A 22,109-nucleotide genomic window follows, 5' to 3' on the forward strand; every position below is an offset into this window, starting at 1 on the left:
GTTTACGGATTTATCCAGTTTTTCCATTTGCTAAAAAGACTTACTTTCCTTTCTCCATTGAATCACTTTGGTCCTATTTTCAAGAATCACTTGGCCATAATATGTGGGTTGATTCTAGACTCTATTAATATATTTTTCTATCATTTTGTCAATACTACACTGTCTTGATTACTATAGCTTTGAAGAAAGTCTTGAAATCAGGTAGTATAAGTCATCCAACTTTGTTTATTTCAAAATTATTTTGGCTATTCTAGGTTCTTTGAATTTCCATTTAGGTTTTAGACTACTTTATCAATTTCTCAAAAAGAAAATGTCTGATTGGGTTTTGTTTGGAATTGCATTGAATTATTGAATATATAGATAAATTTGAGAAGAACTTACATCTCAACAATATTAACTCTTTCAATCCATGAGCACGGTACAAATATGATATATAACTTAATTTATTTAGGTCGTTGTTCATTTCTCTCAGCAATGTTTTGCAGTATCACCCACCTTTTATCACATTTATACTTAGATTTTTATATTTTTGATGCTGTTATAAGTGTAAAAATTTCACATAATTATTTTCTGCTAGTATATAGAAATAAATTTTAATTTATGTATTGAAATTTTACCCTAAACATTTGCTAAGTTAATTTATTAGTTTGCATAGACTTTTTGTAGATTCTTTAGGATTTTCTGTGTAAATAATCATGCCATCTGCAAATAAAGACAGTGTGAAAATTCTTGCCTTTCTCCCAATCTTAGGAGTAAAGCATTTTATAATTATAAAGCATTCAATTATTTATAATATGGTAGCCATAATTTCTTTTGTAGATGCCCATTATTAGATTGAGAAAGTTCTCTTTTATTTCTAGTTTGCCAAGAGTTTTTACCATGAATAGATGCTGAAATCATCAAATATTTTTCTGCATCTGTTGAGATGATGATGTTTTTTCTCCTTTTTTCTGTTAATATGGGGAACTACATTTATTATAATTACTTGATTTTTTAATGTCAACCCAACCTTGCATTCCTGGTTTAAACCTCATTTAATCATGGCCTATCCCAGAGTTTCAGTATGAAAAACACTATCAATGAGCATGGAAAATCCAGGCTACTAATATGATCAATTATACCATAGGATTCATGAGAATTTTTGTGTCCTTTGAAAAGGATCTATGTATTACACAGGGTGGAGAACACTGTTGTGCAGGAGAGTTATACGGGAGTAATATACACTGGTAGAAATAGGCCTTGTTAAGGTGGAATTCTGTAAGGGGATAAAAGAGGAGAGGGGATGGCTGTTTTCTGTGTTTTATCCACTCTAGGCACCAGAATCTTCAACAGTGGGGTCTGTCTCAGTCCATTCAGGCAGCTACAACAAAATACTGTAAACTGGGTAATTTATAAACAATAGAAATTTATTTCTCACAATTCTGGAGCTGGGAAGTCCAAGATCAAGGCACCAGCATATTCAGTGTCTGGTGAAGACTCACACATAGATTTATAGATGGTCCTCTTGCTACATCCTTGGCAGAAGGGGCTAGGGCATGCCCTTCAACCTAATTTATAAGGGTATTAATCTCATTCTTGAGAGCAGAGCCCTTATGATGTAATCACCTCCCAAAGGCCCCATGTATTAATACTATAAACTAAAAATAAAATCTTAAGCCCCCCCCCTACTGAATAGACCCCCTTTTGGCCAAGGGGACCCCAGGAAAACCTTAAACTGAGTTCTTGGCCATGCCATCTTTTACCCCCTCCCTTTGGGTGTTGAGACATAACAACTGACCAGCATTAATGTTAAGATAGAGATAAGACTGACAAATCAGACTCTTTATGGCAGTAAGAGACCAAATTTAAACAAGGCATGAGGCCATGCAATGCTAGGCTTAAGTCACACCTGCAAGCCACCAACCTTGCTAAACAGGTCATTTTGATCTAGTCATCCTCATCTTAATTTAAACATTCCTTTCTTCTGACTTCAAGTTTTTAGACAAAGTTTTATTCCTTTAACCAATTGCAAATTAAATAATTTCTAAATCCATTTATGACTTGTAAGCCCCTGCTTCAAGGTATCTTGCCTTTTTGGATCTAATCAATGTATACCTTACATGTACTGATTTATGTCTTTGCCTGTAATTCCTGCCTCCCTGAAATGTATAAAACCAAACTGTAAACCAACTGCTTTAGGACCGCTTACTCAAGGCTTCTTGGGTTTGTGTTTTCCTGGACTATGGGTCACTTGTATTGGCTCAGAATAAACTCTTTAAATTATTTTACAGAGTTTGGCTTTTTCTACTAACAATACTATTGCATCGAGGATTAAGTTTCATGATATAAATTTGGGGGTAACACCAACATTCAGACCATAGCAGGGCAGGAAGATCTTGATGTCTACCTATAACTAAGTTGAAATGGGTTGCTTAACTTTGACAAACTTTAATGATAATGATAAAGAGATTTTCTGAGAATGTCAATCGACTGTACTTTAAAGGAAATAGAGATGATTCAGGTATTAGTCATATGTTCTGCTTCATTAAAAAGCTATTGGTAATCCTTCACCATGGTGGATGGTGAATAGCCTCTGTATTCATCTATCTTCATGGTGCAAATTATTAATGTCATGCAGGCATGGATCTATGCGGCTTCTTCCTCAAGGATCAACATTTCAAGGTTTAGTCTTCACAGCATGCGTTTATTTAAAGACTGCCTCCAAACATTGAATTTTTACTTGTTGACCTGAATACTCCTGTAGCTTTATCTCTCTAACACGGGCATGCTGGCTCTTCTTTCTTTGTAGCTGGGAATGAGGTAATCTTCATTCTGTTTTCCTGGAAAAAGGATGGAAAGACCTTAATATTTTCTTAATATTAAGACACTTTTGTGCCTTGATGCTTCCTCCAGTCAACAATAGCACAGAACTTCTATTTAATTAATTTACTTCCCAAACTCTATGGATTACTGTGCAAGCATTATGGCTATGAGAGGGATCCTAGGTTGGTTTCCTCTTACCCTTTCTAGAGATGATGGTGATGATAGCAGTCTACAAACGTTACTATATTTATTTGGCTCTCCAGATATGGTAATGAATGAATGAATGAATGAATGGATTTTTTTAAATGCCTAAGAGAAGCTAAGATATCCAAGCATAAATTTCCCATCTTTTAGGCTTTGTCATGCACATCATTGCATTTCCATGAGTGAGAGCTTGGAGCTCACTAGGTAATGATCGATGTCGACCCTGAGCAACACAGAAAGCTGCAGGGCAGCCAGCGTCCTTCAGATGTGCCACACACAGGGGCACATGATTGGTAAACCGCTCCAGCTGAGTTGCTAAGTGGGGCCATGCTCGCTTCCTAGGCTTGAAAAGAAACGCAGATGATACCATCCCGGGAAGCTTGGCCACCACAGGAGCAGGCGACCTTAGCTCATGAGCTTTCTAACAGCTCCTCTGCACAGGTAAACATCTCTGTCAATATATGCACCATTTCTCTCGCAGCAGTCAAATTTTAGATGTTTTCGTTAGTCCATAATGGCAAAGTTCTTGTTTGTTCAAAGCTCCAAGCAGGACTTAGTCACAGCAGCCCAGGGCTGGAATGACCCTTCAAGATCTGGTCAAATCAAGGCTGCTGGGATTCAGACTTTGTGCCTTGTGACTTCTCAAGTCAAAATGCCATTGGACACCTTCTCTGTGATAGCAGATGAAGGAGGGAGAAAACATTTCATTTGGGCCTGGGGGAGAGTGGGAAGGAAAAGGGGGTGAGAATTGATTCCCTGCCCCATTTAGGAATGAAGGCGTCCAGGCTTGAGTGGAGGAGAAAACACACCAGTGCAGACAAAGGGACTGGAAGGATCTAAGGAGGGCAGGGAGAGGCTCAAAGCTGTGATGCCGGGACGTTGTGGCAAGTATTGATGGGAAGCAGAAAGGGACCTGTGCCAGAGTCTGGGCCCTGAGTCAGAAGCAGGAGAGGCCTTTGAGCAGCCACAGCCCAGCAAGCACCACCTTACCCGGAGGCAGCTACTGTGCAGATGCCTGCCCGAGCCTCCCTCTTGGCCCAAGACAATCACAGCTGAGCAGTGAGTCAGCACCCGGCAGTCATTCATCCTTTTTGGAAGCCAAGTGTCCAGTCATTTCTGAAAGAATTAAAAATACAAGAAGATCAAGGAGGGACTGGTGCTTTTTTTTCCCCCTTCAGAACTGATCTGAATGAACCCACTATGTGTTGTACTAATGAAGCAGCCACACCTTACGGGCACCGTGGGTTTGGGGGCTGAAGGCTACTTTAATAAATTTTGTCCATCAGTGATGCTGCTGCCAGTGGTGCCAAAGGCCAGATGCAGTTTGCTCAGCAGTGACCTGTGAGGATCTGTCAGTGCACCACTGTCCACTAAAAGGACATTTCCAAAAGCCAGGTGAGGGCTGTCACTCATTTAAGAGGCCAGAGTGAGCCAGCTCACCCACCACATGTATTTCAGTAATAAACGAAAATAAATTCTGTGTCAACAATTGTCTCAGCAGGCCCTCTCCACATCCCCAGAGCCTCTGTCTTGTTTCCTGGTGGCTGAGAACTGCACACACCAGCCACCCTCTCCCTTTTGGCAAAACCCAGAGTCCACCCCTCCAGACAGCACCCCCATGCATGAACCAGTCACCATACAGGTCCTGTGCTCAGATACCCCAGTTCAAATCTTGGTTCCACCACTTACTGGCTGTGTAAACCTTGGACACGTTGCTTAATCTCTTTAAGTTTCAATTTCCTCATTTGCATAACAGGAAATATGGTAAGTACCACGGGGTCCTTGTGAGTATCAAATGTAACCATCTGTGTAAAACACATAGCACAGTATCTGATGCGTAAGTGCTCAGTAAATACCATCGCCATCACCATCACCCTCACCCTCACCACTCTCACCCTCACCATCGCCATCATCATCACCACCATCACCCTCACCATCACCATCACCTTCGGCATCACTGTCAGCAGCCACAGCAGTGGCATCTCGGGTCTTTTCCCACTCAGGCTATGCCCACTCTATGTCTTCCTCCCTCAGGGTGCTGTTCTCCAGCACTGATCTGCTAACCAAATGTGTGCCAAAATCAGAGGATCTGGACAGGGCCAGGACTGAGAAGGAACATTCTGGACCAGATCTTTTAGAACATTTCAAACCATGTGAAGCAGGTAAAAGGATGGTACACATTTATTATACTATTGTTCTGTCCGATGGAAGGGTGTGATACATGGAGAAGGCATCCTAAAAATTTCTGGCCAAATAAATGACTCCTGGAACTTTTCTTTTTAGAAAACAAAGTCATATACCTTTTCTTCATGTCAGGTGGTTTCTAACCAGCTTCAAATGGGAAAGCTACTCTGGAATCCAGTCTAGCACGGGAGACAAAAACATCCATAAGCCACAAACTGTAGCATCATGCAGTAATGCTACCGTTCAGATGATGATACCGATAATGGCAATGCTAGCTACTGTTTATTGAGTTCTATGTGTCTGGCATTATACTAGTCAATTCCCATATCTCAACGTATTTAATCTTTACAACAACTCTTCAAAGAAGCTAGCATACCCCAATTATCCAGATGAGGAAACTACAGCAATATGGGTAAAGATCACCTGGTTAGCAAGTGGCAGAGAGCTACTTTAGCTACTTTTAATTTAGGTCTACCTGACTTTAAAACTACTAATCCACATTCGGTAGCTGGGAGGCTTCAAGAGGTGGCTGTGGGACAGCACAGCTGAGGAGTGACTGGTTTCATAAGGAAAGGAGGTAGGGAAGAGTCACAGAGGACAGGAACTTGACCTACAATGAGGAGTTTGCCAGACCAGCAAGAAACAGCTTTTTAGCAAAAGAAAGCAAGTGAACAACCATATGGAAACACGCTATATCTGGGGACCAGTGATGGACTGGCACAGAGCATGTGGAATGGGGCCACTGTTGTCCTGCTCCATCCCTCTGGGTTGACCACTTCGTTCGTGGCCCACTGTAGATGTTGCCTTGCCCCAGCCGGTACTACACTTCCACTCTGTTCTTGCCATCCTCAACTCCTGATGCCGTGTCACCTGACTTTTAATGCTGCCCTGCCTGGACCAACCCGGCTTCCTTTCCTGGTCATCATTGGTCCCTCCAGCTAGTCTGCTTCCTACAGCTCAGGACGATCATCTTGTCTAATCTACCTTGAAACTGAGGACATTTTCTATGTGCTATCTGAGTTTCCCTATCCTAGAATGGGCTTGGACTTGAACCTCTAGGTTGAGTTCTTAATTAGGAATATGTGGATGGGCTCCATAGAATCATAAACCATAGAATTCTGGCAAAATTGTGGAACTGAATGTTTAAAGGAAAATGAAACTTTCATTAAGTTCTCAAAGGAAACCTTTCCCAGAAGATTAAAAACTATAGAAATGCTGCACTGTTCAATATTACATGTACTCACTAGCCACACACAACTATTTAAATTATCTGAAATTAAATAAAATTTAAAATTCAATTTCTCAGTCTCACTAGCCATATGTCAAATACACATGAGCACAGTGGACAGCACAGATTGTAGAACACTTCCAGCATTGCAGAACGTTTGACCGGCCGGTGCTGGCGTAGGTAATGGGGAACCACGGAGCATGCTGAGAGGGGAATGACATGATTAGACGTGTGACATGAAAGGCTAACTCTAGCCGCAAAGTGGAGGGCAGATTTGGGGAGGGAAAAGCCATGAGTCAGGGAGACCAGCTGGGAGGAACTGACTGCAGTAGCAGTGGCAACAGAGAAGATGTCACAATTTTGAGAAATGTTTCAGAGCACTTGGGGAAGGATTGCACCAGGGAACAGAGACAGAGAAAGAAGTCAAAGGCAACTCTAAGCTTTCTCATTTGAACAGTGGAACATGCCCAAACCACATCCTCTCTGGCCTCCACTCCTACTGTCTGCTTCTTTCGCCTTCAACACCCTGAGCCAGGCCCCACCCACGTCAGGGTCCTCACGCTGCTGTTCTCTCTCCTGAAATACTCTTCCTCTAGGTATTCCGATGTCTCCCTCCCTCCCCGGTGTAAGGGACCAACCAGGAAATGGGGAGCTGTGACCATCACAGAAGCAGGTGTGAGGGTGAGGAAGATGATGGGTCTTTCTGTGTGGACTGTTTGAGGGGATCCAATAAAACGCTGTTCAAAGATCAGTAACGCGGATTCGCTAAAGAAGAGCAGACTGTTAACTGGCCAGGCCCCAAGCAGCCTTGTGAACCCTCTAGTACTTTATCTTTTCAACTGTTCTCTCAGGACGAGTCCTGATAAACTTATTAATACTAAGTCCTGAAACACTAATATGTGCAATATGTTAGCCAACCCAAGCGATTTTCATTTTAATGTGGAAAAGGGTCCTAAGACATAAGACTGAATCTCTACTGGTGGATTTTTATGTATCAATGACAAATCTGTGGAGAACACACTTCCCCAGTCCTATCAGCCCCAATGATACCTCATAGCTGCCTTTCTGATCTCCTTATGAGCTGACTAAAGCAATTTTTGAAAAGCATTCAGTAAAGAGTAGACAGAAAAATTCCTTGTGACTAACTCCCCATTACTCAGAAAATGTAAGTGGATCAAACATCCCATCCCCTCACCCTCCGAGTATGTTGGTAATCACAACGTTACTGTATAATGTGAAAATTTCCAAATAGAACTAAACTCAGGTCTATAAATATACGTGATTAAGGCTTCAAATATAGCACTGCTTTATTTTCATGGGGGCTATTTCTGTGCGGTGATTGCCTGGCTGATCTGCAATTTCAGAATACAAATGGCTTTTCTTCATAACTAATGCGAAACTTGGCAGGGTGCTGCACACCCAGGCCCTCTCTGTGAAGAAGTCTGTTAAACAGTGGTAAGTGCTCTTCTTCTGAATTATGTAAGCAGCCGACAAGAGGCAACAGTACAACTCCACATTCTGCTCAGAAATAGTGTTTGTTTGGTTTCTCTTCTGGTGCTAGAGGGATACTGATTCTTCTTGCAATAAATAATAAAATGACCGTGAGCGTGTATCCCAAATTAGACACACTATGGTACAAATTGGGAATATATACATTCCAATGGAGATTTCGTTGACCTTGGATTCACAAGTGACTAAAAAAGTTTTAAGTAAGAATAATGTAAGTAAATTCATAACCATGGTGACTGAACCAAAGAGGAGCTGCCTGAAACAAAACCTATGGGTTTAGAAGCAAAACACTTACTAAAGAGTTTATCACCTCCATTCAATAGAGAGAAAAATATCAACAGATTTATGATCTTACGGTACTCTCAGGATCACAAAGCAACTTTTGTAATGTCATTACAGACAATAAAACCCAACTCTGAGCCGGGCCTTTCTAGGTCAATACAACAAAAGGGTTATATTCTGAAGCAGTTTAGAGAATGACAAATTTTGGAGTCAAAGTTCAAATCCCGGTTCTCTCATTTATTAATGTAGTGATTTTGGACAAATAAGGCTTAGAGAAGTTTTCCCTTTGCCTGAAAGTCTGTCTTCAGTGTCTCTTGTTGACTTCTGAGCCTCCTTCTCCCAGCTCCGTGGCTTCTCTCTTCGGAGGATTAGGATGCTCTTTCCTGCCAGCCATGTGCAAGGACACAATCAAGCCAAGTGCAGAAGTCAGTCAGCCGGTGTTAGAACACAAGTCCACAGCATGGCTCCAAACCTACTGGGAGAGATTCGGATCCAGAGTAGCTGCTCATCAAGATAGAGGATTAGACCTGGGGAAACAAAGCTAGACACTAAACATTCAAACCCAAGCCAGAGGCAGAGTTAGAATGAAGCTAGTGAAGGTTAAGCTTCAAGACTCCTCTCTTACATGGCTCCTTCCAAGACCTTATATCTAATTCATATTTGTAATTTTACATTCTTTTTCCTAAATATGGCCATTAAAACCATGCAAGCTTCAGGCCCACCAGAACCTGGAACCGCCCTTTTCTCATTCCTGTGCTCTGAGCCCAAATGGCAGTGGGGTCGCCTGGAGCTGCAGACACAGGGCTAGCTGGGGGTGTCTTATTCTCACTGCCTCCTAATGAACCTCAAGATTGCTAAGAGACCGTGGATAAGGTTATGCCTGCAGACGGGATCTATAGGTTCCTATGGTAAACAAAGAAGAGCCAAGTGGTATCAAGAATGCTGTGCTTTTTCACCCACTTTCTGTTTGGCTTTTAAGTCTCTTGTCTTACACAATTTAATTAGTAAATAACTTGAGGAAAACATGCTGATGCTGGGCTCACATTTTTGCACCTCTCTTCTCTCTGGCATCTTGATTCCACAAATCCTAATTTTTTATATATATATATATATTATATATAATATATATACACACACATATACTTAAATACTGCAGAATATACAATACAATCTTTTCAAATGCACATGGAACATGTATTGTAAAAGTCATGATAAATTTCAAAGGATTATCATCATGCAAAGTAGGTACTCTGACCACAGTAGGATGAAGCTAGAAATTAATAACAAAAAAATAAGAAGAAAAGTGCCCAACTGCATAGAAATTAAGTAATCCACTTCTTAAAAAGTGAAGTGTTTTTTGTTAAGGTGAAACTCATATAACATAAAATGAACAACTTTAAAGGGAGCAATGACAAAATCTAAAATTTTTCACTTTTAAGTGAATAATTCAGTGGCATTTAGTGCATTCACAATGTTGTACAACTACCACCTCCATCAAGTTACAAAACATTTTCAGTGAAAATTAAAAAAAAACCAACAACATAGATTAAAAAAGAAATCACAATGGAAATTAGGAAACATTTTAAACTGAATGTTATGAAAATATGGGATGTGTGGGGTATAGCTAACGCTGTGCTATGAGGATATTATATATTACTTTGCCAACATAAATATGAAAATTCAGCTGAAGTGGACAAATTCCTGGGAAAACACAACTTACCAAAACCACTGCAACAAGAAATAGAGTAGTCCTGCTATACTATTAAATAAATTGAACCTGAAATTAAGTCTTCCCACAAAGAAATCTCCAACCTTAGATTGCTTAAAGAAGTAAAAATATCAATTTTACAAAAACTCTTCCAGTGAATAGAAAAAGAAAAGGCACTTCTCAATTCACTTTATGAGGTTGGTATAATTTTGATATACAACTTGACAAGAATAGTAATAGTAATAATTATCATTGTAGACTGATCTCCCTCATAAACATAGATGTGAGAATCTTAAACAAAATACTAGTAAACTTAACATAGCACTTATAAAAAAAGATTAGGAATGTAAGGTCAATTCAATACTTGAAAAAAACAATCAGTGCGAGGACTTCTGCTTCTGCTCATAAAGTAGTAACTCATGGTCCCGCTATAATCAGCTAGTGGGTGACATATATGGAGCAACTATTGTCAGACATTGAACAACAGACAACATAGGTCTGTCATCCTTGAGAGGAAGAAAATAAGCAAGGTGAGTCCTGGTAATTGCCCTGGTTTTTGCCCAGAGGCAATTTCCAAACAGCAGCACAGTTTGCTGTTTGTTTATGGAGAACCTAAGTAGAAGCCCAGCAGTCTCACTGAATTTAGGAGACAGAAGCTTAGGGAGGCTGAGTTGGCTAGAATTTGTGTGGCAGAGTAACTGAAAGGAGGGAGTTATACATAGGAAGAGTTCCTGGAATCTGGAGAGGGGTCCCTACAAGTCTTGGCTGAATATTAATCTGCATGGGGTGAAACTCCATGAGGTCAAGAAAAGGACAACTGCCTGGGATCTACACTAAACAATTCCCAGAGTTCATACAAAAACTGGAAATGTTTAAATTTTTACCAGCCCAAGTAGAAATATTTCATTGAAAACCTAGGGCATCTAATAGGGACCACAGAAGGGTCACAGCTTAGCAATAGAGCTAAGCTAACCCTAGAGTAAAGGTACCCTACACCTGCATAACAAAGCTTAAAGACAAACATCAAAAAGGTAGATCTAATCCACAAGTAACTTACAGCCAAAACAAACCTCGACACTCTTTAAAGGAAGACAAGAAAATCCAAATGTTCAATAATAGAGCATTTGTAACGTTCAGCATTCAATAAAAAATTACTGGGCATGTGAAGAGTAGCAACTTCTGGCCCCAATAAGAAGAAAAATAATCAACAGAAAACTAAATCAATGTAATTCACCACATTAACAAAATAAAGGAGAAAAGTATATGGTCATCTTGATCGACATGGAAAAAGCATTTGTTAGAATTCAACATACACTTGTGATTAAAAAACAAACACTTAGCAAACTAGGAATGGAAAAAAAAACTCTTAAAATCTGATACATAGTATGCACAAAAACCTATAGCAACACTATACTTAATGGTGAAATATTGAAAGTTTTGCCCATAAAATTGGGAAGAAACAAAGAAACTTGTTCTGACTACCTATATTCAACATTTTACTCTAGGTCTTCAACAGGTCAATAAGGGAGAAGGAAACAAAACAAAAGACATACAGGTAGAAAAGGAAATAAAAAGTATAAAGACTAAAGAGTGAAGAAAACTTTCATGATTCACAGATGACATAATAAAGTATGCTGAAAAGCCAAAAGAATCCGTAGTCAATCTACAAGGAGTAAGTGAATTCTACAAGATCACTACATACCAGTGCAACACACATACATATATTGCCTTTCTATACACTAATAACAAACAATTCGCAATGTAATTTTTAAAAGTACCATTTACAATAGTATAAATAAATCAAATACCCAGGAACAAATTTAAAAAAAGATGACCATGACTTTTACATAGAAAACTACAAAACATTATTGACGTTAAAGAAGATCTAAGCAAATGGAAAGAATTACCATATTCCTAGATTATAAAGATGCCAATTTCCCCCCAAATGACCTATAAATTCAATGTAATCCCAGTAAAAATCCCAGCAGGTTTTTTTGTGGAGTTGACAAGATGATTCTAAAATTTATACAACTACTAAGAATGGTTAATAACTTTGAAAAAGGTATCAAGATTTATTATAAAGTTACAGTACTTAAAACAATGAAATGTTGGCACAAGGAAAAACATATACCAATAAAACAAAAAAGATTTCAGAACAGGCCCACACATATATGAGCACTTGGTTTATGACACAGATGACACTACAGTGTCGTGTAGTGCACTATAGGATGGTCTTTGGAATAAATAGTACTCAGTTAATCTACTGAACCCTACCTCACATCATACAGAGAAACTGATTGGAGAAGGCAGACACGAAAACCACATTATGTATGATTGCATTTATATAAAGATCAAAAACAAGCAAAACTGTGACAGAAGACAGGATGATCATGCAGTAATAATGATGGGCAGACGTCCCGACGGGGAATTTCTGGGGAGCTGGCAATGTTCTACGCCTTGATTTGGGTGATGATTACAGGATTGTGTTTGTTTTATGAAAAGTTACTGAATTGTTCACCTGTGACTTGTATACTTTTCTGTATGTGTAGTATACTTCAATAAAACTTTACTTAAACATAAAAAGATAGTCTATACATGGCCAGCATCAGAATCGAGGGGAATTTACCTGTTAAAAAATAAAGATCTTTAGGCCCTACCCCATACCCTTCATCTCAATTGCTGAAAGTGATGTGCGCAATCTACAATTTTATCCCTAAAAATACTTTTCCCTATGTGCACTGACATTTGAAAACCACTATATTGAAAAGGAAAGGAAAGTTCCTAGAATTTTACTTTCATGGTCATTTTTAAACAAGTTGATTTTGGCCATCTAATTTGAACATGGCATTTTAAAGTCAATATTTTATTCTTCTTTTCCTGGAAATCATCCAAAAAGCTACAGGAAGAGGAAATGAAAACACAAACACCATTTGCAGCAAAACCAGAAAGCAGCTGACATCTCTAGGCTCCAAAGTAGGTGAAAAGAGCTGCCCAAAGCTGAGGAGATCAGGCACAAGAGAGCAAGAGCATTGCAGAGGAAAACGGGGCGTGGGGCTGCCGGGGAGAACATTAGGAAGACAAAATGCACAGGAGGGGGATTCGTGGCATCCAATGTCAGAAAGAGCCTGCAAATATGCACTTTCCCACTGCGGGATACCCCCGCAGTGCAAACGCTACATCCCTTGCTAGCAACAGTTGGATCAAAGAAGTCCCCTAGACACATTTTTCTTCCAAGCAGCACAGACTGTGGAATGGCTAAATGGAGACGCACAGCACCCAAGGGAGTTACAGGTTCACCCCGTTCAGGAAGTTGTGGCCACGGAGTAGTCTTCACCTGGTGCCTCCCCAGGGAGAACTTCCTACAGTGACCCTCCAGGATCTAGTCAGGAAAATCCAATCTTCTTTTATGCTCAGTAATTTAAAAAAAAAAAAAAAATTCATGCCGAATCTGCGAGTCTAAACAAAGATAGTACTAGAACCAAAAAGTTAGGTGGAGGTGGGGGAAGGGAGACACCAAAACATAATAGAGGAGAAAAAAAGAAAGTAGGTGCGAGGCAGAGTAAGTAACCTGATTTCCTCATTTACAGTAACTAGGAGATAAAGAGTATCACTTAAAGCTGGTAAATCATACAATAGAATTTCAAGCATACTTATCAATACAAAAATAAACACTGAAAAACATAATATAATTGACTAAAGTTGAGAGTTGGAAAAGAAGAAGAGGAGCGAAGAGAAAGAGGGAATACACCAATTTAATCGTTATCTATACTGTACTAGGGAACTAATGGATACGGTCTGAAGAAATAGAACACTAAGGTAATGGCTATGAAGATAACTACTGAAACAAAATTAAAAACCTCCCAAAAAACAAAAAACCAAAAAAAAAAAAAACAAAGCAAAAAAAAAAAAAAAGGGAAAAAACTTTTTCAAAAAAAATAAAAAAAAAAAAAAAAAAAGAAAAAAAAAGAAACCAAACGGCAAAAAAAGGAAAAGAACCAAAAGCAAAAATTTTTTTTTTAAGACTTTCCAACTGGATCATAAAGTGAAGCCAATTCTATCTTGTATATAAGAAATATATCTAAACCAAAATGATTATCATAAAAACAAAGATAAAAGGATGGGCAAAAATAAATACCAATCATATTAAACATATGGAAAGATTCTCAGCCTCACTCTGACAAGAGAAATTCAAGTTAAAGTGACATTAAAATGCCATTTCTCACTTACAGTGACAAACATTCAAAGTTTTACAATACACAGTACTTGGCAAGGCTGCTCTGGGCAAACAGCTGGTCTCATACTTTGCTGGTGGGAGTGTAGACTGATACACCGTTCTGAAGGAAAGTAAGGCAATGTCTATCGAAATTACAAACGCACGTACCCTTTGGCCCAGCAATTCCACTTGCAGGATTTTATCTTTGAAATATACTCATACAGTGTAAAATGATTTTAGTACAAGGTTATTCTTTAGTTTGTTATTATAAAAATATCAGAAATAATTTAAATGCCCATTATTGGGAAATGGTTAAAGTATGATACATAAAATACACCTCCCATTCATGCATAATGTTATGTACTTGTAAAAATTATGAAGAAGCCCTTTGTGTGTTGTCATGAAAAATTCTTCAAGTTATATTAAGTGAAAAAAAGATGTTGAAAAATAATTCTGCATGTTATGATACCATTTGTATAAAAATAGAAAAAAACACAAATTTCTATTTGTTGTAATGTACAGAAAATATTTTCAGAAGAATACACAAGAAAGCCTATTAGCTATGTTAAATAATTCTTTTTTTTTGATTTTAAACTTTTTTAAGACAAATATGTAAAGAACTGAGAAAACAAGACACATTGGAAATATGAACTCTTCTTTCATTGCATGGTAAGAAATGAGAAGCAAAGCTTAGTGTGAAATTCTGGAGCCTAAAATTAAAATGTAAACAGAATGCTCAGTGACCTTTTCTTAGGAGGCTCACATGGAGGAATGTCATGGCACATTGACCAAACTTTTATCCATTTGCATTTTCGGGATGTTGCTATTAATACCACATGACACTCAATAAATTACACCACAATATGACATTTTGTACCGATCACTTTACCTCTAGTTTCTTCTTCAGCTATGTTACTTCAGCCTCTGGTTACATACAAAAAAAAAGTTTCATTATTCTTAAACATCTATGAACATGATTGCTTAATAATTAGAAAGGCTGGCTGCCAAGCATTTTTCACAGGAAGCAAGGCACTGACCTTCTGGCTCGTGCAAAGGTCAATGTTTTTTTCAAAAAATCTTTTTTATCTTGTTTTAATTGAAGAAACATCTCTAAAAATATCATTTGAGTGACTGCAAGATAAAAAGAAAATAGTGCGTTCAGGGCACAAAGCTAAGCAAATACAAGAATATAGATGATTTGGGGGTGGTACAGTATAGAGTTCAGAACTGATCGAAGTTATCAGCTCCATATTTCAGAAGCACGTGAGACCTGGTGTCCTCCCTCTGGTTGTACTGTTCTGCCGGAAGTTTAACGTCGGCAGAGACCACTTTCAATGTTACAATGTACTGATGCAGGGTTCCCAATCAGGAGACTTGATCCTCGATAGATCCCCAAAGGTCAACTGCCACCCAGTGTCCCCTTCTTGATCATCCTCTATGCTTCCTGGATAGGGGCACAGCTAAAACCTCAAAGCATTAGCTGGCAATATCCGACATTGTCACAAAGCTTTGAAGAAAAACAGAGAGTGACTGGTATTTATTAAGGACCTAGGTGCTAGATATTCTCCTGAACATTACCCCATAAAACAAACACCCACCGCCAAATCCAAAGAGATCTTTATAAACTGATAAAGAAAACTAGGGCTTAGAGAGGTTATAAAATTTGTCTAAGGTCAAGCCAAATGCTGATAAGCAAATTAGGTAAAATTTGAGTTGGGTTAGATGAGTCTGAATCTGTTTTACAATATCATGCTGTTTGTTGATCATAAAAAACTTCATTTTTATAGGAGCACAAATGGTCCATTTATGCTGTTTCTCTCAGTATCTAGTAAAACATCTCAACTTTTATCATTATACCAACTTCAGGAGTCCGGATAATGTTTAGATCTTCTCATTCATTTGAGAATAAATGGAGTTATTTATTCTCAACTGCTGGTAATGAACTTTCTTAACTCAGCATTTTGAAGGGGGAAAAAAAAACCCCTCTAAATACTTGAATTGCTTCATTTCATGCTCATTTTCTTGGCATGCATCTTTTTGGTTTTCTTTAAAAATAGATTTCAAAATCATGACATATTCAGATATGAAAAACAGGATGGAGAGCAATGGGAACACTAATCTGAAATAGTTACATGGCTAGTACCTGTGTCTGGACCAATCCCAAATTAAATAGAAAACTCCTGAATTTGTGAAGCAATCTCTCATGTATGCTCGACTGAAAAAACAAACAAAATACTGCCCTAGGATTGGACTTGGGTTCTATCTTACTCTCCCACAATTGCCACTCTGGTTAAGTCTCAATGATTCTGTTCCCTCATTATTTAAAATAAGAGTAGATCTTAAATTTCTTTAAAAATTCCACGATTCTATCGTCAACTGCAACTCACCGGCCTTTCTAAGGAATAAACAATTTAAAATAATTCCAGTCCCACTACCATCATCCCTTTTTTAATTCGTTTGACAAACACAAAAGACTTACCCGTCTTCTACTTAAATTTACTTTTTAGTGTGACAGAAAATCAAGCAGCAAAGAAAAAAGTATGATCACCCAGCTAGACAAGAGTGATGTATAGTGTTTGGAAAACAGTTAATGAGAAAGCAGCTTAACAGCTTGCTTATTTTGGTTGCAGGTATCATAATTCATTATCCCCTAAGGGCAGAGAGAAAAATCAATCTTTTCCAGGAAAGAAGGTAATACAGTAAAGCTTCTTTCCTTTGCTTAGCCTGATACCATATATTCACAAATGAAAATAATTCTGTGAGTGCTATTCCCCATGTAGATGCCCACAGCACCTGCTTTCAAAATCTTTTACCAGAGACATTATGTAACAGACTATCTGGCTTGATCCTTACTCTGCTAACAAACAGACCTGGGTTTCCTAGCATTGTTTCCGACATTTCACTCCCCTCGTCGTCGTGTCACTTTCATTTCCCCCTCCTCCCCTGACGTTCACACAAGTGTTCTGATGCAGTAAGACAAGGAAGATGAGAGTCTGTACCACATCTACCACAGCCTGATAGTTGAGCAAACACCAGTCACTCAAAAATATAGATGACATGACTTCCTGGCTTCAATTTCCTTATGAATTAATCATTCCTTCAAAATGTCAGGACCATGAAGATTTCAGTGATAGCGTGCAGTCCTTGCTTATTTCTTCAAGGATTTCTTGGATGTGGTCAAGCCCACAGGTAGATGCATTAGAGGGGATACTTTGGGGCAATGCTCCCCCTTAGCCACTCTAACGGATGATCAAAATGGGGGAGGGAGAATTAGTGGGCAATTTTTCCCTCCCCTCACACACACATACCCATCTCTTTTTTTCAGCTCTGGGCACCATGCCCAGGGACCTTATAAACACAGGTCCCTTGTCAGAAAACATTAGTCACACTCAGTGTTAATTCTACCATTATAGCCTCATCCATGTGAGGACAACACAGTAATCTCAGTGCAGTGATCCTCAAACTACAAAAGCATATGAATCACCTGGGGACTTGGTTGCAATGCAGATTTAAGATTTAATACGTCTGGAGTAGAGCTCAAACCTCCGTACTTCTAACAAACTTCAATACGACATTGATGTTGCTGGCTCACCAACCACACTTGAGTAGCAAGGTCCTAGGACCTCTGTCCTCTCGTATTTGGAGCACATTTCCCCTGAAGGTCTCCTTGTGATTGGTTATCTACCGAGAAAACTAAACAGGGCAGAAAATTCAGAACCTCTGCAGTGGGAAGATTTTACCCCATACACAGGAGTTAAGTTTGCTGACTCTTATTGCCCAGCTGGATCCTGCTTCCTGCCCAGATCAATTTGTCAAATTCTTCCTATTTAGCTGAATGACAAATCCTGGCTCAGCCTCACCAGCCTTGTCTGATGCCACTCTGCCAACAACTGAAACACTACTGGTGTGGAGAACCTGTTAAAATACAGATTCCAGGGCCTTAACCCCAAGATTCTCATTCATTAGATCTGAGGTGGGCCCTACATATAAACAGACACCCTAGGTGATTTTAATACATTCTGAGATTTTGGAAAAGGAAATGCATGTAACCTTTTCGACAAATTGGAGAAACCTAGATCTTACGGCTGTTAATGTCTTTAAATCAAGGAAGACGCAAATAAAAATAAGAAAAAAGGAAACAGAACTTGAGCATCTGACAGTATGATAGAAGAAATAATTTCCTCCCCAATTTGGACACTTGCTTAAGGGCATTTATGGTTAATTCCAGTGTATTCTGTCCTCTTCTTTAGAGAAACTCACTAAAAATGTGAAGTATGTGTTGTGTATTCTACAGAAAATTATGTTAATGTAGGCAACATTACAGATACATGCACTGGGTGATCAAATATCAGAGGAATGGTTATTTGTCCTTCAGACTAAACAAAGGAAATTGGAGTTGTTCATAAACATACAACTATTTTTAATATATCCAAGACACTGAAATCAGTTAATAAAAATAAGGACTGAACATTAATTAGTGCCATTAAAATGGCAGAAGTAACTATAAAATACAAAACATAAGTTTACTTAGATTTTATGAATGCCATGTCCTCCGTAAGAGGACTACAGTTTGACTACTTGGTCTCCGCTGGGGCAGATGTGGCATCCTGAGGTGTGTTAGCCTCTGCTGGTGCAGTTACAGGTCCTGCCACAGTGGTGGTGATCTCGGGTAGAGCAGGGGTGGTGTCTGGATTGGAACTGGCTCCTGTCTCACTGGTGGTGGTCTCAGTATGACTGGGGGTGGTGTCAGACCCAAAGTCTGGGGTTTCTTCACTGGAGCTGGAGCTGGCATCTGTTGGACTGGGTATGATGTCAGCTTGAGCAGTCGTGGCCTCTTCTTCTGTTTCCAATTCTGTTTCTTGATTTGGAACTTCTTCACCTTCTTCTACCATAGCAGGTGGTAGTTGTAATAAAGTCTAATAAAAAAAAGAGATAACACCAATATGAACTCAAATGAAAAACACTGTGGCTTATAAAGCTAAGCTCTCACATTAACATCATCTTCTTAAAAGATACTATTCACTCTAGAGTGCTCCAAAACACTGCTGGCCGTTTTACAGATATAACACCTCTGATGACAACAGCCTAGGTTCTGCTGACACCTACATAGATGTCACATATTAATAATCAAGAATCTGCTGCGACACTTCTGTGAAAAGAAGTGGCTGAGTAGGACTGATTGCAGTAACAACGCAGAAAGGGCCAACTTCAGTCAAGGAGCCCTGGGACGGGTAGAGAGGAAGTAAGCCTGAGGCAAGGCCATGGCAGGAAGGGAGCAGCAGGGCACAGGCTTCTGTCCCATTCAACCAGAAAACTGGAGCAACTCTGTGTGCTTAGCCTTCCCTCTCTACTCCATGGCAGTCTAGGGGCTTTTCTCCTCAGGGACTCTGTTTATCTTGCTGGAAATTAAAATAATTTTTAAAGTACCATTCACAATAGCAGCAAAAAATATAAAATACTTAGCAAAAATGCTAACAGAATATGTGTAAGGTTTGTATGCTGAAAACTACAAAATACTGATGAGAGACTTCAATGAAGATCTAAATAAATGGAGAGATATATTCGTAAAAGGGAAGATAATGTTGTTAAGATGTTAATCTTCCCAAATGGATTCTAAATAATCCTACTCCTCAAAACATCCTTTTAAAAATTGCAGCATGCTTTCTGGGGTAGAAACTGACCAGCTGATTCTGAAATGTCTATAGAAAAGCAAAGGAACTAGAATAGCTAAAACAATTTTGAAAAAGAAGAACAAAGCTAAAGGACTTACATTATCTAACTTCAAGATTTACTATAAAGCTACTATAATCAAGGAGTTGTGATAATGGCAAAGGGACAGATACACAGAAAATGGAACAGAATAGAGAGCCCAGAAATAGCCTCATATATGTGGTCAACTGATTTCTTGACTCAGATGACAAGCAATCCAACAGAGAAAGAACAGTCTACTCAGGAAATGGTGCTGAAGCAACTGGATATCCACATGCAAATAAATAAAACTCGCCTCTTGTACCATATGAAAAAACGAACTCAAAAATGTATCATACCTCTAAATATCAAACCTAAAACTATATAATTTCTAGGAAAAAAAATCTTTGTAACTGAGTTAGGTTAGGTATTTTTAGGACACAAAATGTATAAATCACAAAAGAACAATTTGATACATTGAACTTCAACAAAATTTAAAACTTCTGCTCTTTGAAAGACACTTAAAAAATGGGGGGAAAAAGTCACAGACTAAAAGAAAATATTTATAAAACACACACCTGATAAAGGACTTGTAGTGAGAATAAATAAAAACCTCTTAAAACACAGTAAAACATATAACTCAGTAAAAAAACGAACAAGAGACCTGGGCAGACACATCCCCCAAAATGATATGCAGATGGCAAATAACCACATGAAAAGATGTTCATTATTAGACATTTGGGAAATGAAAATGAAAACTACATTGAAACCACTATATGCCTATTACAACAGCCAAAATATGGGCTGGGAATGGTGGCTCATGCCTGTAATCCTCACTCTGGGAGACCGAGGCAGGAGGATCACTTGAGTCAGGAGTTCGAGACCAGCCTGAGCAAGAGCGAGACCCCGTCTCTACCAAAAATGGAAAGAAATTAGCCGGACAACTAAAAATATATAGAAAAAATTAGTCGGGCATGGTGGCACGTGCCCGTAGTCCCAGCTACCTGGGAGGCTGAGGCAGGAGGATTTCTTGAGCCCAGGAGTTTGACGTTGCTGTGAGCTAGGCTGACGCCACGGCACTCTACTGAGGGCAACGGAGTAAGACTCTGTCTCAAAAAACAACAACAAAAAGGCACAGCCAAAACGAAAAAAGGACCTACTACATCAAGTGTGCGTGATGATGTGGACCAACTAGGACTCTCATGCTGCTGAAGTGGAACAATCACTTTGAAAAACAGGTTGGTAGTTTCTTAAAAAGTTAAATATATCTTTAACATATTATCCTGCTTTTCCACTCCTAGGTGTTTACCCAAGAGAAAATGTAAACACTTGTACGAGAATGCTCACAGCAGCTTTATTTGTAATAGTCAAAACTGAAAACAACCCAAATGTCCCTCAACATGTGAATGGCTGAACCATGGTAGATCCACACAATGGACTACTTACTCAGCAATAAAAAAGAAAGAACACAACAAAATGAATGAATCTCGAATTAATTATGCTGAGTAATAGCCTGAAAAAAAACCACAACATATTGTATGATGTCACTTATATAAATGGAGACCAATCTACAGTGACAGAAAGCAGATCCCTGGTTGCCTGGGGAAGGTGAAAAGGGACCTAATGAAAGGCAAGGAGGGATTACCAAGGGGCATGAGAAAAACTCTCTGGGATAATGGATATGTTGTTTATCTTGACTCTGGTGATAGCTTCCCAGGTGTATACCTTTGTCAGAACATATCAAATCGTATACTTTAAACATGTATATTGGTGTTAAATTCTATTTGTGTGAAGATGCTTAAAAAATATGAATGTTGCATAAATAATAACCACCTACTTTAGTTAAATTGGTTTCCCATAAGGAATTAGGTACTTTAAAGATTTATTCTACAAAAGAGATTATGTCAATAGCAAGGAAAATAACAGCCAATTTTAAGAAAACTCACCTGATGATAATGATGTGTCGTCTGTATTAAATGCATATACATGTTGTATACAAAGTTTGCCATCTGGGGCATATTCTTTATTATCTGTACTTCATGAGATGGTCTCTCTCCATTCTAAATGAAGGCAAAAAGAAAGTTAAGTATCTAATGAAAAAATCCTAGAAGCTAACATTTCAATATAAGCCCATTAGATGCAAGTGTAAGAGTCCAATAAGGACTTCATGAAGAGTAGCAAGTCTGTTTAAATTGAGAAAGCTAGAGTCTAGGACAACTAAGAGTCACAAGTTTTTAATACAATTTTGGGCTAGTAAGTAAAATATGGGTTTTTGTCTACTAACTAATGCA

The 22,109-nt window shown here is 38.7% G+C and overlaps 1 protein-coding gene across 1 annotated transcript in view; it reads right to left on the bottom strand.

Annotated features, from left to right (window-relative positions):
• Positions 1-18,539: 18,539 nt before the first annotated feature.
• AQR (aquarius intron-binding spliceosomal factor) overlaps positions 18,540-22,109 on the bottom strand; it is a 100,278-nt gene continuing 96,708 nt past the window's right edge. The window contains exons 31-32 of the mRNA XM_012649118.1: positions 21,765-21,878; positions 18,540-19,046 (exon numbers count right to left, since the gene is read on the bottom strand). Coding sequence (XP_012504572.1) covers positions 18,705-19,046; positions 21,765-21,878 — 456 coding nt within the window. The 3' untranslated portion in view covers positions 18,540-18,704. The remainder of the gene's footprint in view (positions 19,047-21,764; positions 21,879-22,109) is intronic.

This window comes from Propithecus coquereli, unplaced genomic scaffold (assembly GCF_000956105.1).
Source record: "Propithecus coquereli isolate 6110/MARCELLA unplaced genomic scaffold, Pcoq_1.0 Scaffold3, whole genome shotgun sequence".
Classification (NCBI taxonomy): domain Eukaryota; kingdom Metazoa; phylum Chordata; class Mammalia; order Primates; family Indriidae; genus Propithecus; species Propithecus coquereli.